This window comes from Stenella coeruleoalba (assembly GCF_951394435.1).
Source record: "Stenella coeruleoalba genome assembly, chromosome: 13".
Classification (NCBI taxonomy): domain Eukaryota; kingdom Metazoa; phylum Chordata; class Mammalia; order Artiodactyla; family Delphinidae; genus Stenella; species Stenella coeruleoalba.
Window position 1 is genome coordinate 50,513,771 of NC_137159.1, and position 22,011 is coordinate 50,535,781.

The 22,011-nt window shown below is 38.4% G+C and overlaps 1 protein-coding gene across 17 annotated transcripts in view; it reads right to left on the bottom strand.

The window, feature by feature from the left end:
- GTF2A1L (general transcription factor IIA subunit 1 like) overlaps positions 1–22,011 on the bottom strand; it is a 959,941-nt gene that overhangs the window by 918,667 nt on the left and 19,263 nt on the right. For all 17 annotated transcript variants that reach the window (XR_013831083.1, XR_013831084.1, XR_013831085.1 and 14 more), the window contains 3 exons: positions 14,855–14,910; positions 5,695–5,779; positions 4,043–4,632 (listed from right to left, as the gene is read on the bottom strand). Coding sequence is in view for 4 of the 17 variants with exons in the window: in XM_079941093.1 (XP_079797219.1) it covers positions 4,043–4,632; positions 5,695–5,779; positions 14,855–14,910 (731 nt within the window). In the remaining 13 variants the exon portion in view is untranslated. The remainder of the gene's footprint in view (positions 1–4,042; positions 4,633–5,694; positions 5,780–14,854; positions 14,911–22,011) is intronic.

The window sequence follows — 22,011 nt, forward strand, 5'->3', positions numbered from 1 at the left end:
CAGGGCGTGAGAGTGCCCCCCTCAGGTCTCCCAACTCTATTTAATTGAGATTTCTGTTTATTAATTTTTTTTTCAAGGAGCTTAAATTTTATCCTGTAGCTGATAGGCAGTCAGCGACATGTTAAGCAGGCTGCATGCTGAGTAAATCTATGGTAGCCATGAGGAGCAGAGGTCATAGCTAATACTCACTGAGCTCTTACCATATGCTAGGCAGTATATTGCTGAGCACTTCACACTGATTATCTCACATAATCCTCCCACCACCACAATTCTACGGTAGCTACTATTATCTTTATTTTACAAACGAGGAAATAGTAGCTTGCCCAACTCATGTAGTTATTAAGGGATAGAGAAGGAATTCAAAACATTTCTGATCCCTGAAGCCTTTAACCTCTAGGATGGATGGATTGGAAGGAGTGGAGTAAGAACCAGCAGAGACTACAGGCTAATAAATTAGTTAGAAACTATATTGTCCCAATTGAGAGACAATTAGGGCAATGGCAGTAGGGATAGAGAAGAGGAAAAAGATTCCAGAAATATTTGGTTTTAAAAGTTGTCAAAAGTTATATGATTCAGCCTTTAAAAGGAATGAAATTCCCATATATGCTCCATGAACGACCCTTGAAAATGGGCTAAGCAAACTAAGCCAGTCACAAAAGTACAAATATTGTATGATACCACTCACGAGGTACCTAGTAGTAGTCAAATTTATAGAAACAAAAAGTAGAAGTTACCAGGAGCTGAATGGAGGGGATAATGGGGAGTTATTGTTTAATGGGTACAGAATTTCAGTTTGGGATGATTAGAAAGTTCTAAAGATGGATAGTAGTGATGGTTGCACAGTAATGTGAACATGCTTAATGCCATTGAACTGTACACCTAAAAATGGTTAAAATGGTAAATTTTATGTTATACCGAGGTCCCTTGAACAACATGGGTTTGAAATGCGCAGGACCATTTATACGTGGATTGTTTTCAATAAATACATACTACAAGGTCTGTGACTGGTTGAATCCGTGGATGCGGAATCACGGATACAGAGGGTTAACTATAAAGTCAGACGCAGATTTTTGACTGCGTGGAGCTCAGTGTCCCTAACCCTTGCACTGCTCAAGGGTCCACTGTATATACTTTACAAATTTTTTTTTCAATTTTTAAAATAATTTTTAAAGGACTTCCCTGGCAGTCCAGTGGTTAAGACTCTGCACTCCCAGTGTAGGGGGCACAGGTTCAATCCCTGGTTGAGGAACTGGGATCCCACATGCCACGTGGCGTGGCCTAAAATAAATAAATAAAAATAATTCTCAGGCTTCCCTAGTGGCGCAGTGGTTGAGAGTCCGCCTGCCGATGCAGGGGACACGGGTTCGTGCCCTGGTCCGGGAAGGTCCCACATGCCGCGGAGCACCTGGGCCCGTGAGCCATGGCCGCTGAGCCTGCGCGTCCGGAGCCTGTGCTCCGCAATGGGAGAGGCCACAACAGTGAGAGGCCCGTGTACCACAAAAAAACTAATAATAATTAAAATAATAATAATAATTCTCAAAAGCACATGACATAAGGAGGATGAGGGGGAAAGGGGGCCAAAAAGTCACTGTAGTCCTTAGCTTGGGAGACCAGGTGGGCAGTGGTACTATGCAGTATCTCTGATGAGGAAACAATGACTTATTATAACATTCAGGGAGAGCTGTCTAGAAAGGAAACAGACATGAGAATGAAGCTCAAGGGAATAACTGGGCTGAAAATGCAGTCATCAACAAGCAGGTCATAGTTAAAAACCACGATAATGCATGAGATTGCCCAGGGAAAACATGAAGTAAGAAGAGAAATGGGCTGAGGCTAGAACCTTAGGAAACAGCAAGGTCAGATAAACAGGAGCTCACAAAGGAGATAAGAGGAAGCAGTCAGAAAGGTAAATAATTAAAAGAGAAGGTAGCAGAAATGATAATATTTGGGAGAGAGGGCAATGAAGATGGTGGGGAGAGCCAGCAAGGAATAAAAAGGAGCTGGAGAAGATACACCACCCTACCCGTTTCTCTCCTTCTGCTCCTACTTTTTGCAGTTCCAATGAAGACCTGAGTTTCTAATTTTCTACAGCATTATAAGATTAGCAAACAAAATTCCTACACTGAGGAAAAACTTAACATAGTAATATGCATTTTAAAATAGGAACACGTCAAAAATTGTCAGGAATATATTTTATGAAACAGTAATAATGCTAAACCTACATAAAAACTTAAGATCTCTGGCAGTCTACACAGGAAAAGTAAATAAGTAGGGCTAATTGTAACTTGCTTTAAGCAATAAGAATTTCTGAAAAGCTACTTATAGAGAGCTATTTATAAAATTTTCTGAAAATTCAATCAGCATAAATTTTACCAGATTACTATTTTAAGTTAACCTACAGTAAGTTTTTTAAAATGTTATAAATTAAATTCTTTTGACTGTTTGGATGTTTGTGTTTTAAACATAGATTTTAAAACCAAGCAACAAGTTATATGAAAAGTTATCTAATATATCACATGCCCATAAAGCATAATAGCACAAATCTAAAGCTTATTATGGTGACAGAGCTATCAAAAACTCTATACATCTCTGATAATTCTAAACATTATGAGCTTGGTTTTATGCCCAGTTTACAGACTTATGACTGAATTTCAGAAAGCAACATTACCTAGCTTGCTTGTAAGTGGTAAATCTAGAATTTGAACCTATTGTGGCTTTAAAGCTTAAACTCTTAACCACTAGCCCCTAAACAATCCTTAATCTCCCTTAACTAATCTACTTCCCCATATCAGAACAAAGTACAATGTGACATCTAATAAGTAAGTAGACTAAGTCCTTGAATCATCACACCAGAAATCTTCAAAGTTCATACAGAGTGCAGGAGAAAAATGCCTCTAAAAGTTATGTTCCAAGTGATAAAAACAAACGCTTATTTTACAGTTATTTTCCCTCAAAACCAAATGTTTCGTAATTATGAGTTTATCCTCCATTTCTTAATTTTATATATTATGTGAAAAATATAATGAACACTCAATAAACATTTTAACCTTAATACATTATACCAAACTAAACCAAAAACAGACCTGCTAAAAGATTTTGAACAGGCTTCATCAAACATCTGAAATATTCTAAAACAAGTCAAATGGTTTCTGATAGACATATTCTTTGTTCATTATCCTTCACTGTACCCTGTACCTTCCCCTTCTATCTAGAAAAATGTTAAGGTGACACTTAACTACTACACTGCTACAGATTTGTACAGCGGTTCTAAAGGACCACTAAACCATTAGCTAGAGACACAAACCTTTATTTGTCATATGTCACTAAATTGTATAAATGGAGTTAGCTGTAAGACATAATTTTACATTTGTAAAAAGATCATGCAAGATTTTTAAATTTTACCATGTGAAATTCTCCATGAATCTTTCTGCCATCACTATGAATTCCTTGGAAATTAATAATGTAAACCTATTTTTAATATGGAAGACTAATTAGGAGCTATTTTTTAGTGGTTTGAATTCCAAAAGAAATTAAGTTAACTAGTATTTTAGCAAACGGAGAAACAAAGTATTTACTAGCAAGATAATTCCTCATGTAGAGAAAACTTTCATATGGGAGTTTAGGAAAATTAGGTAGAGCAAGAAAAAAAATACTTTGAACCTCTTGTATATTAAGTATGACAATGAATTACCTCAAAACACTCATTTAATTACTAGAATGCATTTCTGAATCTTAAATTTTATCTGCAGACAAAAAACAATTCTCACAATGTAAGGGAGAGGTAAATGGATTACCTTAAAACAAATGCATTTTCTTTGAAGAAATATTCTAATTCATTAATTGAAACTAAAAGTTTAGAAATGCTGAGCATGAATACTTTTAAAAACTGATAGTTGTACTAAAAATAATAAAGAAAGAATCTTCTAAAGGGAAAAACAAAACATGCTTTTGAGTAACCTTACAGTTTAAAAAAAACACTCAGGACATCTAATCACTGGCTACTGTTTATCTCCTAATTCCATTAAATTGAACATAGAACTACCTTCTTTGAGACAGGTAGGCTGCTGGGCTCCTCTGTATTTCTCGGCTGCTTTACAGAATCCCATCCACACATCCTATCTTTAAGAACACGAAGCTGAACATCAGGCGTGTGCTGGTGCTGAGCCCCCTGAGGGCCTGTGGACAGGGGCCCACCATGCAGATTTTGAGTCATGCTAGCTGAAACACCGAGCACTGGCTCCACATTAGAATCCATTTGAGAGAGCTGTGGAGGAAATACAACACCTGAAAGGCTGATATACTGAGAGTTTTCCGGCTGGCTCAGTAAAGCTTCAGACATGATTTTATGCTGATTTCCAGGATGTAAAAGAGTATCACCAGTAGCATTTTCTAAACGTTTCCTATCCACTGTCCCAGAACGAAGAACTACAGGTTGTTGGAGCACAGTTTCCATTCTCTGTGATTTTTCAGTAGTTACTTGAAGACACCACGGGTTTAATTGTGGAATACTGGTCTGTATTATTGAAGGCTGCCCAAGCTGCTGAAATACTTGCTGAAACGGATGCTGAAGAATACTTGCTCTTCCAGAAGTCTGTGTCACCATAATTGGTACATTAACTTTATAAAGGTAACCTTAAAAAGAAGAAAAAAAAAAAAGAAGAAGAAAACAAAACTATAAGTATAACAGAATCCTAATTTCCTTTAAATTTCCTAAAAAAAAAATCTCATGCACAGGAGGCTGGGAGGAAATACGTCAATATGTTAATAGTGGTTACCTCTAGGAGTTTTCCTTTAATTTTTCAGATTTTTTGTGTTTTCTATAATAAATATATATTACTCTTATTTTTTAAAATTAAATATATCTTGCTTTAACTCTAGCCATTTCCCACTATTGCTTATATGGCACATTCTGAGACACATACAGGCGACCAATATTTATTCCATGAACCTCTCCCATTGTTTAATAAATTACAGTGTTAACAACCCAAATTGGGATTTTAAGAAACCTAACCATGGAGAATGTATTTCATATAGTTAAGATGTAAGATACCACATAACAACTATAAGACAAGGATATCCAAAAAGGGTTTAATAATTTCACAAGGTATCAAATTTCCTCCCTCTTTCCTTTAAAATAATACTAACCAGAAGAAAGAAGAAATTTATTTTTTGAGCATTGAGTCAGGTGCTTGCTTAAACTCTGTAACAACCCAAAAAATAGATATGATTCTCTTTCAAATGAAGAAACAGTTCTTTGAAAAGCAGAGGTTAATCTCCAAATTTTTCAAATATTCTTATACAATCTCCAATAAGAAAGGAGGCAAAGGTTGATAAATCTAATCTTTAGATTTTCTTGATTAAAGCTAGCCGGGACACATGTGTGTCAAAATTCAGGTAACTGACTTGAATTAGAGAAAACCTATATAAAGCATCTTACACAATGTTGGGATGAGAACTGGAAGTGAAATATAGGACAAGCTTAGTACCTGCCTTAGTAGACAGGCTTAGTGTATTTCGTGGTAGACTGCTTCCATAACAATAAAAACGACCATTTATTATTTTTAAATAAGTTTTATTAAAAGTTCCTATAACTTCAATAACTTGTGGTATACAGTTTATTTAAAATCATGAAAGTTAAGACCCAGAAGTTAGTACCAAAGCTAAAAACAAAATATTTTTAAACTATACTCTTACCAGATGCCGTCTGTAATGTCACACCTGCTGGTACATGAACAGGATAACCAGGAAAAGTAAAGTTTGCACTGGAGTTTGAGGTGCCCTAGATATGAAAATTTCATATTAGAAAGTTAGAAAAAGGCTTTACTTGAACCTTTTTTTCCTGATCTTGCGGAGGATAAAAAAAAATCTGACTAAGGTCAACAGGACAATAGTAGCACTTAACATTAGGGCTGAGTTCTCTGAATAAAACAACTTTTTAATATTTGATTTAGATCATCTCATTAAAAATAAAAGGAATTCTGGGCTTCCCTGGTGGCGCAGTGGTTGAGAGTCTGCCTGCCGATGCAGGGGACACGGGTTCGTGCCCCGGTCCGGGAGGATCCCACATGCTGCGGAGCGGCTGGGGCCGTGAGCCATGGCCGCTGAGCCTGCGCGTCCAGAGCCTGTGCTCCGCAACGGGAGAGGCCACGGCGGTGAGAGGCCCATGTACCGCAAAAAAATAAAAAATACATAAAATAAAATAAAAGGAATTCTGTTCTATGGCTATTAGCAATGAAGTCAGTAAGGCTTCATAAATAACATGAACACTGACTCAGAAAACTTGCCCACAACACAGCTTTGCGTGGGCCACTGATACCCAGATATCAAATATAAGAACCACAGCTGTTTATAGGAGTCCTCTAGTCTGTAAGTTGATCACTAATGTTATTTTAAAACAGATAACACAACAGTGTATAATTTTTATTTTGGAATAATTAAACCGTAGGGTTTTACATTTTTAATACTAAATGAAAAGACAAAAAAAGTTTTTGCCTACTAGACCTGCAAAAATTTAAAAGATTGATTAATAATAGCCAATGTTGGTAAGGATGTGATAAAAATCAGTTCTCTCAGACCACTGCTTATGAGTGTATATGGTACAATCCTTTCAGAGGCCAATTTTGTAACATATGCCAAAACTGAAAACATGCATAATCTTTGACCCAGAAATTCTACTTCTAGGAATTTATCGTGATTACCTGATTATCACACAAATACACCAAGACATATCTACAAGTGTAATCACTGGAATGCTATATTAGAAAAACACTAGCAAGAATTTAAATGTCCATAAACAAAAGACTGGTTAATTAAACTTGATACATCCACTAAGGCTAATCAATATTTAACTGGCATTGAAAACAGTCCATCTATATTACTAAGTTTAAAAAAAAATTACGGAAACAGTACAGAGAATGATCCTGCTTTTACCCTGAAAATTAAGGTTAACTTTCTTTAATGAAAGAAGTCTAAATGAATATACATCATACAGTTAAAACAGTTATCTTTGGGTTATAATACTACAGGGCTCTATCACTTTTTACTTTATAAATTTGTTTGGTTTTACTCTTTAGAAGCATATTATTTCTTTAATGAGGAGAAAAGGTATTGCCAAGAATTTCAAAGGCAGAGATATTTCTTCACTGGTTTCATATCAAAATCAGCACCATTCTTCCCAAAAATCCTAGTAAGGGCTATACTTTTTGTTTGTTCTTAATGAAGAAATAGAAATAAATGGCCTACTAAAATCCTGTACCCTAGAAAGGAAGCTCATGGGCTGAAAGAAAATGAAAAACTTTATATATCACGTTTTACCTTCAAAGAAAGGTAACAGAGAAAAAGTTCTATTTTGCCCCACCTGAAAAGTACTCAATTTTCTATATATAAGTTTTAATTTTATCTTCTGCCCCCAAATCCCAGGGGGGAGGAAATCTCACCTCTATTATACAATGGTAAAAAAATAACCAAAATATTCCACTTAAATAAAAGGAAGAATTATGATGTGCCTCAACCCTAGGGGAAAAAAAATCAGAAAAACATTCGTATCAAAATCATCTATTTAGGATCCACCAAGTATGTAACATTATACAGTGTATTAAAACTCCATACAATGTAAGTTAAGAAATTTCGTAACCTTGTAGGCACAGTCTTGGCAGATGCTAACAACTGCTCTGGAAGACAGGAAAAGTTGGTAAGAAAATATTAATTCTGGAACTCCTGAATTTTTGCAACACCTATGTTATAGGAGCTATTTCTATCTCCTCATCCCTTACCACATCTTTTCTCATTCAACAGGAGGATTACAAATTACATCTCTGCCCAGCCTTCTGCCACCATTCACTAAAACTGAGGCATCTCTGTTAAAATATATCTTAGATATTGGTTCAAGGTGGCAGAATAGAAGGACGTGCTCTCAGTCCCCCTTGCAACAACACCAGAAACACAACTAACTGCTGAACAATCATCGACAGGAAGACACTGGAACTCACCAAAAAAGATATCCCACACCCAAAGACACAGGAGAAGCCACAATGAGACGGCAGGAGGAGCACAATCACAGTAAAATCAAATCCCATAACTGCTGGCTGGGTGACTCACAAACTGGAGAACACTTAGACCACAGAAGTCCACCCCCTGGAGTGAAGGTTCTGAGCCCCACATCAGGCTTCCCAATCTGGGGGTCCGGCAGTGGGAGGAGGAATTCCTAGAGAATCACACTGGGAAGGCTAGCGGGAATTGATTGCAGGACTTTGACAGGACTGGGGGAAACAGAGACTCCACACTTGGAGGGCAAACACAAAGTAGTGTGCATGTTGGGACCCAGGGGAAGGAGCAGTGACCGCATACGAGACAGAACCAGACCTACCTGTTAGTGTTGGAGGGTCTCCTGCAGAGACAGGTGGTGGCTGTGGCTCACCATGGGGACAAGGACACTGGTAGCAGACGTTCTGGGAAGTACTCCTTGGCGTGAGCCCTCCCAGAGTCCGCCATTAGCCCCACCAAAGAGCCTGGGAAGTCTCCAAAGTTGGGTTGCCTCAGGCCAAACAACCAAGAGGGAGGGAACACAGCCCCACCCATCAGCAGACAAGTGGATTAAACTTTTACTGAGCTCTGCACACCACAGCAACACCCAGCTCTACCCACCACCAGTCCCTCCCATCAGGAAGCTTGCACAAGCCTCTTAGATAGCCTCATGCACCAGAGGGCAGACAGCAGAAGCAAGAAGAACTACAATCCTGCAGCCTATGGAACAATAACCATATTCACAGTAAGGTAGACAAGATGAAAAGGCAGAGGGCTATGTACCAGATGAAGGAACAAGATAAAACCCCAGAAAAACAACTAAATAAAGTGGAGACAGGCAACCTTCCAGAAAAAGAATTCAGAATAATGATAGTGAAGATGATCCAGAACCTCAGAAAAAGAATGGAGGCAAAGATCGAAAAGATGCAAGAAATGTTTAACAAAGATCTAGAAGAATTAAAGAACAAACAAACAGAGATGAACAACACAATAACTGAAATGAAAAATACACTAAAAGGAATCAATAGCAGAAAAACTGAGGCAGAAGAACGGGTAAGTGACCTGGAAGACAGAATGGTGGAATTCACTGCCTCGGAACAGAATAAAGAAAAAAGAATGAAAAGAAATGAAGATAGCCTAAGAGACAACATTAAACGCAACAACATTCGCATAACAGGGGTCCAAGAAGGAGAACAGAGAGAGAGAAAGGACCCGAGAATATATCTGAAGAGACTACAGTCAAAAACTTCCCTAACATGGGAAAGGAAATAGCCACCCAAGTCCAGGAAGTGCAGAGAGTCCCATACAGCAAAAACCCAAGGAGAAACACACCGAGACACACAGTAATCAAATTGGCAAAAATTAAAGACAAAGAAAAATTACTGAAAGCAGCAAGGGAAAAACAACAAACAACATACAAGGGAACTCCCACAAGGTTAACAGCTGATTTCTCAGTACAAACTCTACAACCCAGAAGGGAGTGGCATGATATACTTAAAGTGATGAAAGGGAATACTTACAACCAAGATTACTCTACCTGGCAAGGATCTCATTCAGATTTGACGGAGAAATCAAAAGCTTTACAGACAAGCAAAAGCTAAGAGAATTCAGCACCACCAAACCAGCTCTACAACAAATGCTAAAGGAACGTCTCTAAGTGGGAAACACAAGAGAAGAAAAAGACCTAAAAACAAAACCCAAAACAATTAAGAAAATAGTAATAGGAACATACATATCGGTAATTAAACATGAATGGATTAAATGCTCCACCCAAAAGACACAGCCTTGCTGAATGGATACAAAAATGAGACATATATACGCTGTCTACAAGAGACCCACTTCAGACCTTAGGGACACATACAGACTGAAAGTGAGGGGATGGAAAAATATTCCACGCAAATGGAAATAAAAAGAAAGCTGCAGTAGCTACACTCACAGCAGATAAAATAGACTTTAAAATAAAGAATGTTATAAGAGACAAGGAAGGACACTACATAATGATCAAGGGATCAATCCAAGGAGAAGATATAACAATTATAAACATATATGTGTAAGGTCAGATCTTAACAAACAGCACCGTGAAACATAGGAAAGCTTCAAGTGAGCTTTATTAGGGAGCGCTCCCGGGCGAGGTTCACTGGTCCGAGAGAAAGGGGCCAGAGAAGTCACACCTGGGCGAGGGTTGGGCAAGGTTTTATAGGGGAAGAAGGGAAAGGGGTGTGGTGAATCTGGGAGGGTGCAGGGTATTCCTTATTTAGTGGTCTTTTCGGGTATCCTGGGGGACCGTTAGTCCCGCCCCTCGAAAGGCGGGAAGGCTGGACTGGGTTCAAAGTCCCCAGGTCAGTTCCAGGAACTGGGTGGTCCGGAATGTCTCCAGGGCAGTTTCTGGAACTGGGTGGTCCGGAATGTCTCCAGGGAAGTTTCTGGAACTGGGTGGTCCGGAGAATTTCATTCTGATGCAACCTGTGAATCTGATTGTATTCCCCTGCCTTGGGCCAGTTGGCCTTACAATATGCACCCAACATAGGAGCACCTCAATACATAAGGCCACTGCTAACAGCTCTAAAAGAGGAAATCGACAGTAACACAATAATAGTGGGGGACTTTAACACCTCACTTACAACAATGGACAGATCATCCAAACAGAAAATTAATATGGAAACACAAGCTTTAAATGACACAATAGACCTGATAGATTTAATTGATATTTATAGGACATTCCATCCAAAAATGACAGATTACACTTTCCTCTCAAGTGCAGATGGAACATTCTCCAGGACAGATCACATCTTGGGTCACAAATCAAGCCTCAGTAAATTTAAGAAAACTGAAATCATATCAAGCATCTTTTCTGACCACAACGCTATGAGATTAGAAATCAATTACAGGGGGGAAAAAACATAAAAACACAAACACATGGAGGCTAAACAATACATTACTAAATAAACAAGAGATCACTGAAGAAATCAAAGAGGAAATCAAAAAATAACTAGAGACAAATGATAATGAAAACAGACGATCCAAAACCTACGGGATGCAGAAAAAGCAGTTCTAAGAAGGAAGTTTATGCTATACAAGCCTACCTCAAGAAAAAGAAAAATCTCAAAAAAACAATCTAACCTTACAACTAAAGGAACTAGAGAAAGAAGAACAAACAAAACCCAAAGTTAGCAGAAGGAAAGAAATCATCAAGATCAGAGCAGAAATAAATGAAATAGAAACAAAGAAAACAATAGCAAAGATCAATAAAACTAAAAGCTGGTTCTTTGAGAAGATAAAATTGATAAACCACTGGCCAGACTCATCAGGAAAAAGAGGGAGGGCTTCCCTGGTGGCGCAGCGGTTGAGAGTCCGCCTGCCAATGCAGGGGACGCGGGTTTGTGCCTCGGTCTGGGAAGATCCCACATGCCGCGGAGCGGCTGGGCCCGTGAGCCATGGCCACTGAGCCTGCACATCCGGAGCCTGTGCTCCGCCATGGGAGAGGCCACAACAGTGAGAGGCCCACGTACCGCAAAAAAAAATGGAAAAAGAGGGAGAGGACTCATATCACTAAAATTAGAAATGAACAAGGAGAAGATACAACAGACACCACAGAAATACAAAGCATCCTAAGAGACTACAAGCAACTCTATGCCAATAAAATGAACAACCTGGAAAAAATGGACAAATTCTTAGAAAGGTATAACCTTCCAAGTCTGAACCAGGAAGAAATAGAAAATATGAACAGACCAATCACAAGCACTGAAATTGAAACTGTGATTAAAAATCTTCCAACAAACAAAAGTCCAGAACCAGATGGCTTCACAAATGAATTCTATCAAACATTCAGAGAAGAGCTAACATCCATTCTTCTCAAACTCTCCCAAAAAACTGCAGAGGAAGGAACACTCCAAACTCATTCTATGAGGCCGCCATCACCCTGATACCAAAACCAGACAAAGATACTACAAAAAAAAGAAAATGACAGACCAATCTCACTGATGAATATAGATGCAAAAATCCTCAACAAAATACTAGCACAGAATACAACAACATATTAAAAGGATCATACATGATGATCAAGTGGGATTTATACCAGGGATGCAAGGATTCTTCAATATACACAAATCAATCAATGCAATACACCATATTAACAAAGAATAAAAACCATATGATCATCTCAATAGATGCAGAAAAAGCTTTTGACAAAATTCAACACCCATTTATGATAAAAACCATCCAGAAAGTAGGCAGAGAGGGAACTTACCTGAACATAATAAAGGCCATATATGACAAATCCACAGCCAACATTGTTCTCAATGGTGAAAAAATGAAAGCATTTCCTTTAAGATCAGGAACAAGACAAAGTTGTCCACTCTCACCATTATTATTCAGTATAGTTTTGGAAGTTTTAGCCACAGCAATCAGGGAAGAAAAAGAAATAAAAGGAATCCAAATCGGAAAAGAAGAAGTAAAGCTGTCACTGTTTGCAGATGACATAATAGTAAACATAAAGAATCCTAAGGATGCTACCAGAAAACTACTAGAGTTAATCAATGAATTCGGTAAAGTAGCAGGATACAAAATTAATGCACAGAAATCTCTTGCATTCCTATACACTAATGAAGAAAAATCTGAAAGAGAAATAAGGAAACACTCCAATTTACCACTGCAACAAAAAGAATCAAATACCTAGGAATAAACCTACCTAAGGAGACAAAAGACCTGTATGCAGAATACTTTAAGACAGTTATGAAAGAAATTTAAGATGAAACAGATAGAGAGATATACCATGTTCTTGGATTGGAAGAATCAACATTGCGAAAATGACTATACTACCCAAAGCAATCTACAGATCAATGAAATCCTTATCAAATTACCAACAGCATTTTTTACAGAACTAGAATAAAAAATCTTAAAATTTGTATGGAGACATGAAAGACCCCGAATAGCAAAAGCAGTCTTGAGGGAAAAAAACGGAGCTGGAGGAATCAGACTCCCTGACTTCAGACTATACTACAAAGCTACAGTAATGAAGACAATATGGTACTGGCAGAAAAACAGAAATATAGATCAATGCAACAGGACAGAAAGCCCAGAGATAAACCCACGCACCTATGGTCAACTAATCTATGAAAAAGGAGGCAAGGATATACAATGGAGAAAAGACAGTCTCTTCAATAAGTGGTGCTGGGAAAACTGGACAGCTACATGTAAGAGAATGAAATTAGAACACTCCCTAACACCATACACAAAAATAAACTCAAAATGGATTCGAGACCTAAAATGTAAGACCAGACACTATAAAACTCTTAGAGTAGAACATAGGAAGAAGACTCTTTGACAAAAATTAAAGCAAGATCCTTTATGATCCACCTCCTAGAGTAATCGAAATAAAAACAAACAAATGGGACCTAGTGAAACTTCAAACCTTTTGCAAAGCAAACTACAAACAAGACAAAAAGACAACCCTCAGAATGGGAAAAAATATTTGCAAATGAATCAATGGACAAAGGATTAATCTCCAAAATATATAAACGGCTCTTGCAGCTCAATATTAAAAAAACAAACAACCCAATCAAAAAATGGGCAGAAGACCTAAATAGACATTTCTCCAAAGAAGACATACAGATGCCCACGAAGCACATGAAAAGCTGCTTAACGTCATTAATTATTAGAGAAATGCAAATCAAAACTACACCTCACACCAGTTAGAACGGGCATCATCAGAAAACCTACAAACGGGCTTCCCTGGTGGCGCAGTGGTTGAGAGTCCGCCTGCCGATGCAGGGGACGCGGGTTCATGCCCCGGTCCGGGAGAATCCCGCGTGCCGTGGAGCGGCTGGGTCCATGAGCCATGGCCACTGAGTCTGCACGTCTGGAGCCTGTGCTCCGCAATGGGAGAGGCCACAGCAGTGAGAGGCCCACGTACCGCAAAAAAAAAAGAAAGAAAACCTACCAACAACAAATGCTGGAGAGAGTGTGGAGAAAAGGGAACCCACTTGCACTGTTGGTGGGAATGTAAATTGATACAGCCACTCTGCAGAACAGTATGGAGCTTCCTTAAAAAACTAAAATTACAGTTGCCATATGACCCAGCAATCCCACTACTGGGCATATACCCAGAGAAAACCATAATTCAAAAAGACACATGCACCCCAATGTTCACTGCAGCACTATTTACAATAGCCAGATCATGGAAGCAACCTAAATGCCCATCGACAGACGAGTGGATAAAGAAGATGTGGTACATATATACACTGGAATATTACTCAGCCATAAAAAGGAACGAAATTGGGTCATTTATAGAGACGTGGATGAATCTAGAGACTCTGAGACAGAGTGAAGTAAGTCACAAAGAGAAAAAACAAAGTCGTATATTAACGCATATATGTGTAACCTAGAAAAATGGTACAGATGAACTGGTCTTCAGGGCAGAAATTGACACACAGATGTAGAGAACAAATGTATGGACACCAAGGGGGAAAGCGCTGGGGGGTGTAGGGGGTGTGATGAATTGGGAGATTGGGATTGACATGTATACACTGATGTGCATAAAATGGATGACTAATAAGAACGTGCTGTATAAAAAAATAAATAAAATAAAATTCAAAAAAAAGAAAAGAATAGATTTTTAAATGCACGTAATACCACAAAGTTGGTAGGGACAGAAATGACATAACACAATTAATGCCATACCATACTGAAAATGCTATTTAATACTATATACTGTCTGATTATATTTTGTCCTTATTCAGGCTTTGCATTGTAGAATGACAAACTGTTTTAAAGCTGAAAAGAAAAATTTTAAAAATATATATATATATATATATCTCTTAAATAAGATACATACCAGTTCTGCTGTGGTAAAAGTGGGAAGAGTTTTACCAGCAGGAATAAGTAACGATGCTGTATAGGAAACAAAACAAAAATTACACATTCGTTAGAATTTACCAACTGAATAAAATTGCTAAGCATACCTTATTTTTTAAAAATGTTTTCCATCACTAACATATTCAAGCATGACGAATTCTAAACTTTCTGATTCCATATGAGGTAAAAGTATTTAATTACATCTTTTCCCAACAATTTTAGGTAAAGTATAGGTTAGTTGTAAGTCTTTAAGTAGAGGTTATAGATTATAGTATAGATTTCCAAAATGAAATCTCATTGTAATCAAGTATACTGTATTATAGAAATCCATAACAAAATACCTAAAAGGTTGTCTTTAGGAAGCCAATGTACCACTAAACCTCCATTACAACTTTTTAGATGGGAGAAAAAGTAGTATTTGTTAAAGTGGCATGTTTCCAACCAACTATTCTTTGAGCAAAAAAATGTAACCCAACATAAACCATTCCAAATCGTATAGGTTCAAAAAAAATTTCAATTCACCAATTCAACCTGCAATAAACCTATAATTTCATATATCTTTCCTTTATTATCACCAATTTTCTATGCTAACTATCCCTTCATTTATCATACATCTAAAAGATTGACCTGAGAGAAACCAAGATGGTGGAGTAGAAGGACGTGCCCTCACTCCCTCTTGCGAGAACACCAGAATCACAACTAGCTGCTGGACAATCATCGACAAGAAGAGATTGGAACTCACCAAAAAAGACACCCCATATCCACAGACAAAGAAGAAGCCACCATGAGATGGTAGGAGGGGCGCAATCACAATAAAATCAAATCCCATAACTGCTGGGTGGGTGACTCACAGACTGCAGAACACTTATAGCACAGAAGTCCACCCACTGGAGTGAAGGTTCTGAGCCCCACGTCAGGCTTCCCAACCTGGGGGTCTGGCAATGAGAGGTGGAATTCCTAGAGAATCAGACTTTGAAGCCTAGTGGGAATTGACTGCAGGACTTCGACAGGACTGGGGGAAACAGAGACCCCACTCTTGTAGGGCACACACAAAGTAGGGAGCGCGTCAGGACCCAGAGGAAGGAGCAGTGACCCCAGGGAAGATTGAACCAGACCTACCTGCTAATGTTGGAGGGTCTCCTGCAGAGGAGGGGGGTGGCTGTGGCTCACCGTGGGGACAAGGACACTGGTAGCAGATGTTCTGGGAAGTACTCCTTGGTGAGGGCCCTCCAAGAGTCTGTCATTAGCCCCACCAAAGAGCCCAGGTAGGCTCCACTGTTGGGTTGCCTCAAGCCAAACAACCAACAGGGAGGGAACCCAGCCCCACTCATCAACAGTCAAGCAGATTGAACTTTTACTGAGCTTTGCCCACCAGAGCAACAGTCAGCTCTACCCCACAACTAGTCCCTCCCATCAGGAAACTTACACAAGCCTCTTAGATAGCCTCATCCATCAGAGGGCAGACAGCAGAAGCAAAAAGAACTACAACCCTGCAGCCTGTGGAACAAAAACCACATTCAAAGAAAGACAGACAGGGCTTCCCTGGTGGCGCAGTGGTTGAGAGTCTGCCTGCCGATGCAGGGGAAACAGCTTCATATCCCGGTCTGGGAAGATCCCACATGCCATGGAGCGGCTGGGCCCATGAGCCATGGCCACTGCACCTGCACGTCTGGAGCCTGTGCTCCACAACGGGAGGAGCCACAACTGTGAGAGGCCCGCATACCACAAAAAAAAAAAAAAAAAAAAAAAAAAGACAGACAAGATAAAAAGGGAGAGGGATAGGTACCAGATGAAGGAACAAGATAAAACCCCAGAAAAACAACTAAATGAAGTGGAGACAGGCAACCATCCAGAAAAAGAATTCAGAATAACGATAGTGAAGATGATCCAGGACCTCGGAAAAAGAATGGAGGCAAAGATTGAGAAGATGCAAGAAATGTTTAACAAAGACCTAGAAGAATTAAAGAACAAACACACAGAGATGAACAATACAATAACTGAAATGAAAGCTACACTAGAAGGAATCAACAGCAGAATATCTGAGGCAGAAGAACGGATAAGTGAACTGGAAGACAGAATGGTGGAATTCACTGCCTCGGAACAGAATAAACAAAAAAGAATAAAAAGAAATGAAGACAGCCTAAGAGACAACATTAAACACAACAACATTCGCATTATAGGGGTCCCAGAAGGAGAAGAGAGAGAGAAAGGACCCGAGAATATATCTGAAGAGATTACAGTCAAAAACTTCCCTAACATGGGAAAGGAAATAGCCACCCAAGTCCAGGAAGCGCAGCAAGTCCCATACAGGATAAACCCAAGGAGAAACATGCTGAGACACATAGTAATCAAATTGACAAAAATTAAAGACAAAGAAAAATTATTGAAAGCAGCAAGGGAAAAACAACAAATAACATACAAGGGAATCCCCATAAGGTTAACAGCTGATTTCTTAGTACAAACTCTACAACCCAGAAGGGAGTGGCATGATATACTTAAAGTGATGAAAGGGAAAACCTACAACCAAGATTACTCTACCCGGCAAGGATCTCATTCAGATTTGACGGAGAAATCAAAAGCTGTACAGACAAGCAAAAGCTAAGAAAATTCAGCACCACCAAACGAACTCTAAAACAAATGCTAAAGGAACTTCTCTAAGTGGGAAATACAAGAGAACAAAAGGAACTACAAAAACAAAAACAAAACAATTAAGAAAATGGTCATAGGTACATACATGTCAATAATTACCTTAAACATGAATGGATTAAATGCTCCAATCAAAAGACATAGGCTTGCTGAATGGATACAAAAAGAGAACCATATATATGCTGCCTACAAGAGACTCACTTCAGACCTAGGGACACAACAGACTGAAAGTGAGGGGATGGAAAAGGATATTCCATGCAAATGAAAATCAAAAGAAAGCTGGAGTAGCTATACTTACATGAGATAAAATAGACTTTAAAATAAAGAATGTTACAAGAGACAAGGAAGGACACTACATAATGATCAAGGGATCAATCCAAGGAGAAGATATAACAATTATAAACATATATGCACCCAACATAGGAGCATCTCAATACATAAGGCCACTGCTAACAGCTATAAAAGAGGAAATCGACAGTAACACAATAGTGGGGGACTTTAACACCTCACTTACAACAATGGACAGATCATCCAAACAGAAAATTAATAAGGAAACACAGCTTTAAATGACACATAGACCTGATAGATTTAATTGATATTTATAGGACATTCCATCCAAAAAGCGCAGATTACACTTTCCTCTCAAGTGCGGATGGAACATTCTCCAGGACAGATCACATCTTGGGTCACAAACCAAGCCTCAGTAAAGTTAAGAAAATTGAACTCATATCAAGCATCTTTATTGACCACAACGCTATGAGATTAGAAATCAATTACAGGGAAAAAAACATAAAAACACAAACACATGGAGGCTAAACAATACATTACTAAATAAACAAGAGATCACTGAAAAAATCAAAGAGGAAATCAAAAAATACCTAGAGACAAATGACAATGAAAACACGATGATCCAAAACCTATGGGATGCAGCAAAAGCAGTTCTAAGAGGGAAGTTTATAGCAATACGAGGCTACTTCAAGAAACAAGAAAAATCTCAAATAAACAATCTAATGTTAAACCTAAAGGAACTAGAGAAAGAAGAACAAACAAAACCCAAAGTTAGCAGAAGGAAAGAAATCATCAAGATCAGAGCAGAAATAAATGAAATAGAAACAAAGAAAACAATAGCAAAGATCAATAAAACTAAAAGCTGGTTCTTTGAGAAGATAAACAAAATTGATAAACCATTAGCCAGACACATCAAGAAAAAGAGGGAGAGGTCTCAAATCACTAAAATTAGAAATGAACAAGGAGAAGTTACAACAGAAACCGCAGAAATACAAAGCATCCTTAGAGACTACTACAAGCAACTCTATGCCAATCAAATGGACAACCTGGAAGAAATGGACAAATTCTTACAAAGGTATAACCATCCAAGACTGAACCAGGAAGAAATAGAAAGTATGAACAGACCAATCACAAGTAATGAAATTGAAACTGTGATTAAAAATCTTCCAACAAACAAAAGTCCAGGACCAGATGGCTTCACAGATGAATTCTATGAAACATTTAGAGAAGAGCTAACACCCATCCTTCTCAAACTCTTCCAAAAAATCGCAGAGGAAGGAACACTCCCAAACTCATTCTATGAGGCCACCATCACTCTGATACCAAAACCAGACAAAGATACTACAAAAAAAGAAAATTACAGACCAATATCACTGATGAATATACATGCAAAAATACTCAACAAAAGACTAGCCAACAGACTCCAACAACACATAAAAAGGATCATACACCATGATCAAGTGGGATTTACCCAGGAATGCAAGGGTTCTTCAATATATGCAAATCAATCAATGTGATATTAACAAATTGAAGAAGGAAAACCATATGATCATCTCAATAGATGCAGAAAACGCTTCTAACAAAATTCAACACCCATTTATGATAAAAACCATCCAGAAAGTAGGCATAGAGGGAACTTACCTAAACATAATAAAGGCCATATATGACAAACCCACAGCAAACCTCATTCTCAATGGTGAAAAACTGAAAGCATTTCCTCTAAGATCAGGAACAAGACAAGGATGTCCACTCTCACCACTATTATTCAACATAGTTTTGGAAGTCCTAGTCATGGCAATCAGAGAAGAAAAAGAAATAAAAGGAATACAAATTGGAAGAGAAGAAGTAAAACTGTCACTGTTTGCAGATGACATGATACTATACATAAAGAATCCTAAAAAGGCCACTACAAAACTACTAGAGCTAATCAATGAATTTGGTAAAGTAGCAGGACACAAAATTAATGCACAGAAATCTCTTGCATTCCTATACACTAATGATGAAAACTCTGAAAGAGAAATTAAGGGAACACTCCCATTTACCATTGCAACAAAAAGAATAAAATACCTAGCAATAAACCCTCCTAGGGAAACAAAAGACCTGTATGCAGAAAACTATAAGACACTGATGAACGAAAGTAAAGATGATACCAACAGATGGAGAGATATACCATGTTCTTGGATTGGAAAAGTCAATATTGTGAAAATGACTACACTACCCAAAGCAATATACAGATTCAATGCAATCTCTATCAAATTACCAATGGCATTTTTTACAGAATTAGAACAAATAATCTTAAAATTTGTATGGAGACATGAAAGACCCCGAATAGCAAAAGCAGTCTTGTGGGGAAAAAAAAACGGAGCTGGAGGAATCAGACTCCCTGACTTAAGACTATACTACAAAGCTACAGTAATCCAGACAATATGGTACTGGCATAAAAACAGAAACAAAGATCAATGGAACAAGATAGAAAGCCCAGAGATAAACCCACGCACCTATGGTCAAATAATCTATGAAAAAGGAGGCAAGGATATACAATGGAGAAAAGACAGTCTCTTCAATAAGTGGTGCTGGGAAAACTGGACAGCTACATGTGAAAGAATGAAATTAGAATACTCCCTAACACCATACACAAAAATAAACTCAAAATGGATAAGAGACCTAAATGTAAGACCGGACACTATAAAACTCTTAGAGGAAAACATAGGAAGAACACTCTTTGACATAAATCACAGCAAGATCTTTTCTGATCCACCTCTTAGAGCAATGGAAATAAAAACAAAAATAAACAAATGGGACCTAATGAAACTTAAAAGCTTTTGCACAGCAAAGGAAACCATAAACAAGACGAAAAGACAACCCTCAGAATGGGAGAAAATATTTGCAAACGAATCTACGGACAAAGGATTAATCTCCAAAATATATAAACAGCTCATGCAGCTCAATATTAAACAAACAACCCAATCCAACAATGGGCGGAAGACCTAAATAGACATTTCTCCAAAGAAGACATACAGATGGCCAAGAAGAACATGAAAAGCTGTTCAACATCCCTAATTATTAGAGAAATGCAAATCAAAACTACAATGAGGTATCACTTCACACCAGTTAGGATGGGCATCATCAGAAAACCTACAAATAACAAACACTGGAGAGGGTGTGGAGAAAAGGGAACCCTCTTGCACTGTTGGTGGGAATGTAAATTGATACAGCCACTATGGAGAACAGTATGGAGGTCCCTTAAAAAACTAAAAATAGAATTACCATATGATCCAGCAATCCCACTACTGGGCATATACCCAGAGAAAACCATAATTCAAAAAGACACATGCACCCCAATGTTCACTGCAGCACTATTTACAATAGCCAAGTCATGGAAGCAACCTAAATGCCCATCGACAGATGCATGGATAAAGAAGATGTGGTACATATAACAATGGAATATTACTCAGCCCTAAAAAGGAACAAAATTCGGTCATTTGTAGTGACGTGGATGGATCTAGAGACTGTCATACAGACTGAAGTAAGTCAGAAAGAGAAAAACAAATATCGTATATGAACGCATGTATGTGGAACCTAGAAAAATGGTACAGATGAACCGGTATGCAGGGCAGAAGTTGAGACACAGATGTAGAGAACAAATGTATGGACACCAAGGGGGGAAAGCCGCGGGGGGGGTGGGGATGGTGGTGTGCTGAATTGGGTGATTGGGATTGACATGTATACACTGATGTTTATAAAACTGATCACTAATAAGAACCTGCTATATAACAAAATAAATAAAATAAAATTCAAAAATTAAAAAAAATAGGGCTTCCCTGGTGGCGCAGTGGTTGAGAGTCCGCCTGCTGATGCAGGGGACACAGGTTCGTGCCCCAGTCCGGGAAGATCCCACATGCCGTGGAGGGGCTGGGCCCGTGAGCCATGGCCGCTGAGGCTGCGTGTCCAGAGCCTGTGCTCTGCAATGGGAGAGGCCACAACAGTGAGAGGCCCACGTACAGGAAAAAAAAAATAATAATAAGTCTTAATACTACTCAGTCATAAAAAAGAACAAAATAATGTCATTTGCAGCAACATGGATGAACCTAGAGATTGTCATACTGAGTAAGTCAGACAGAGAAAGACAAACATCATATGATATCACTTATATGTGGAATCCAAAAAAATGGTACAAATGAACTTATTTACAAAACAGAAACA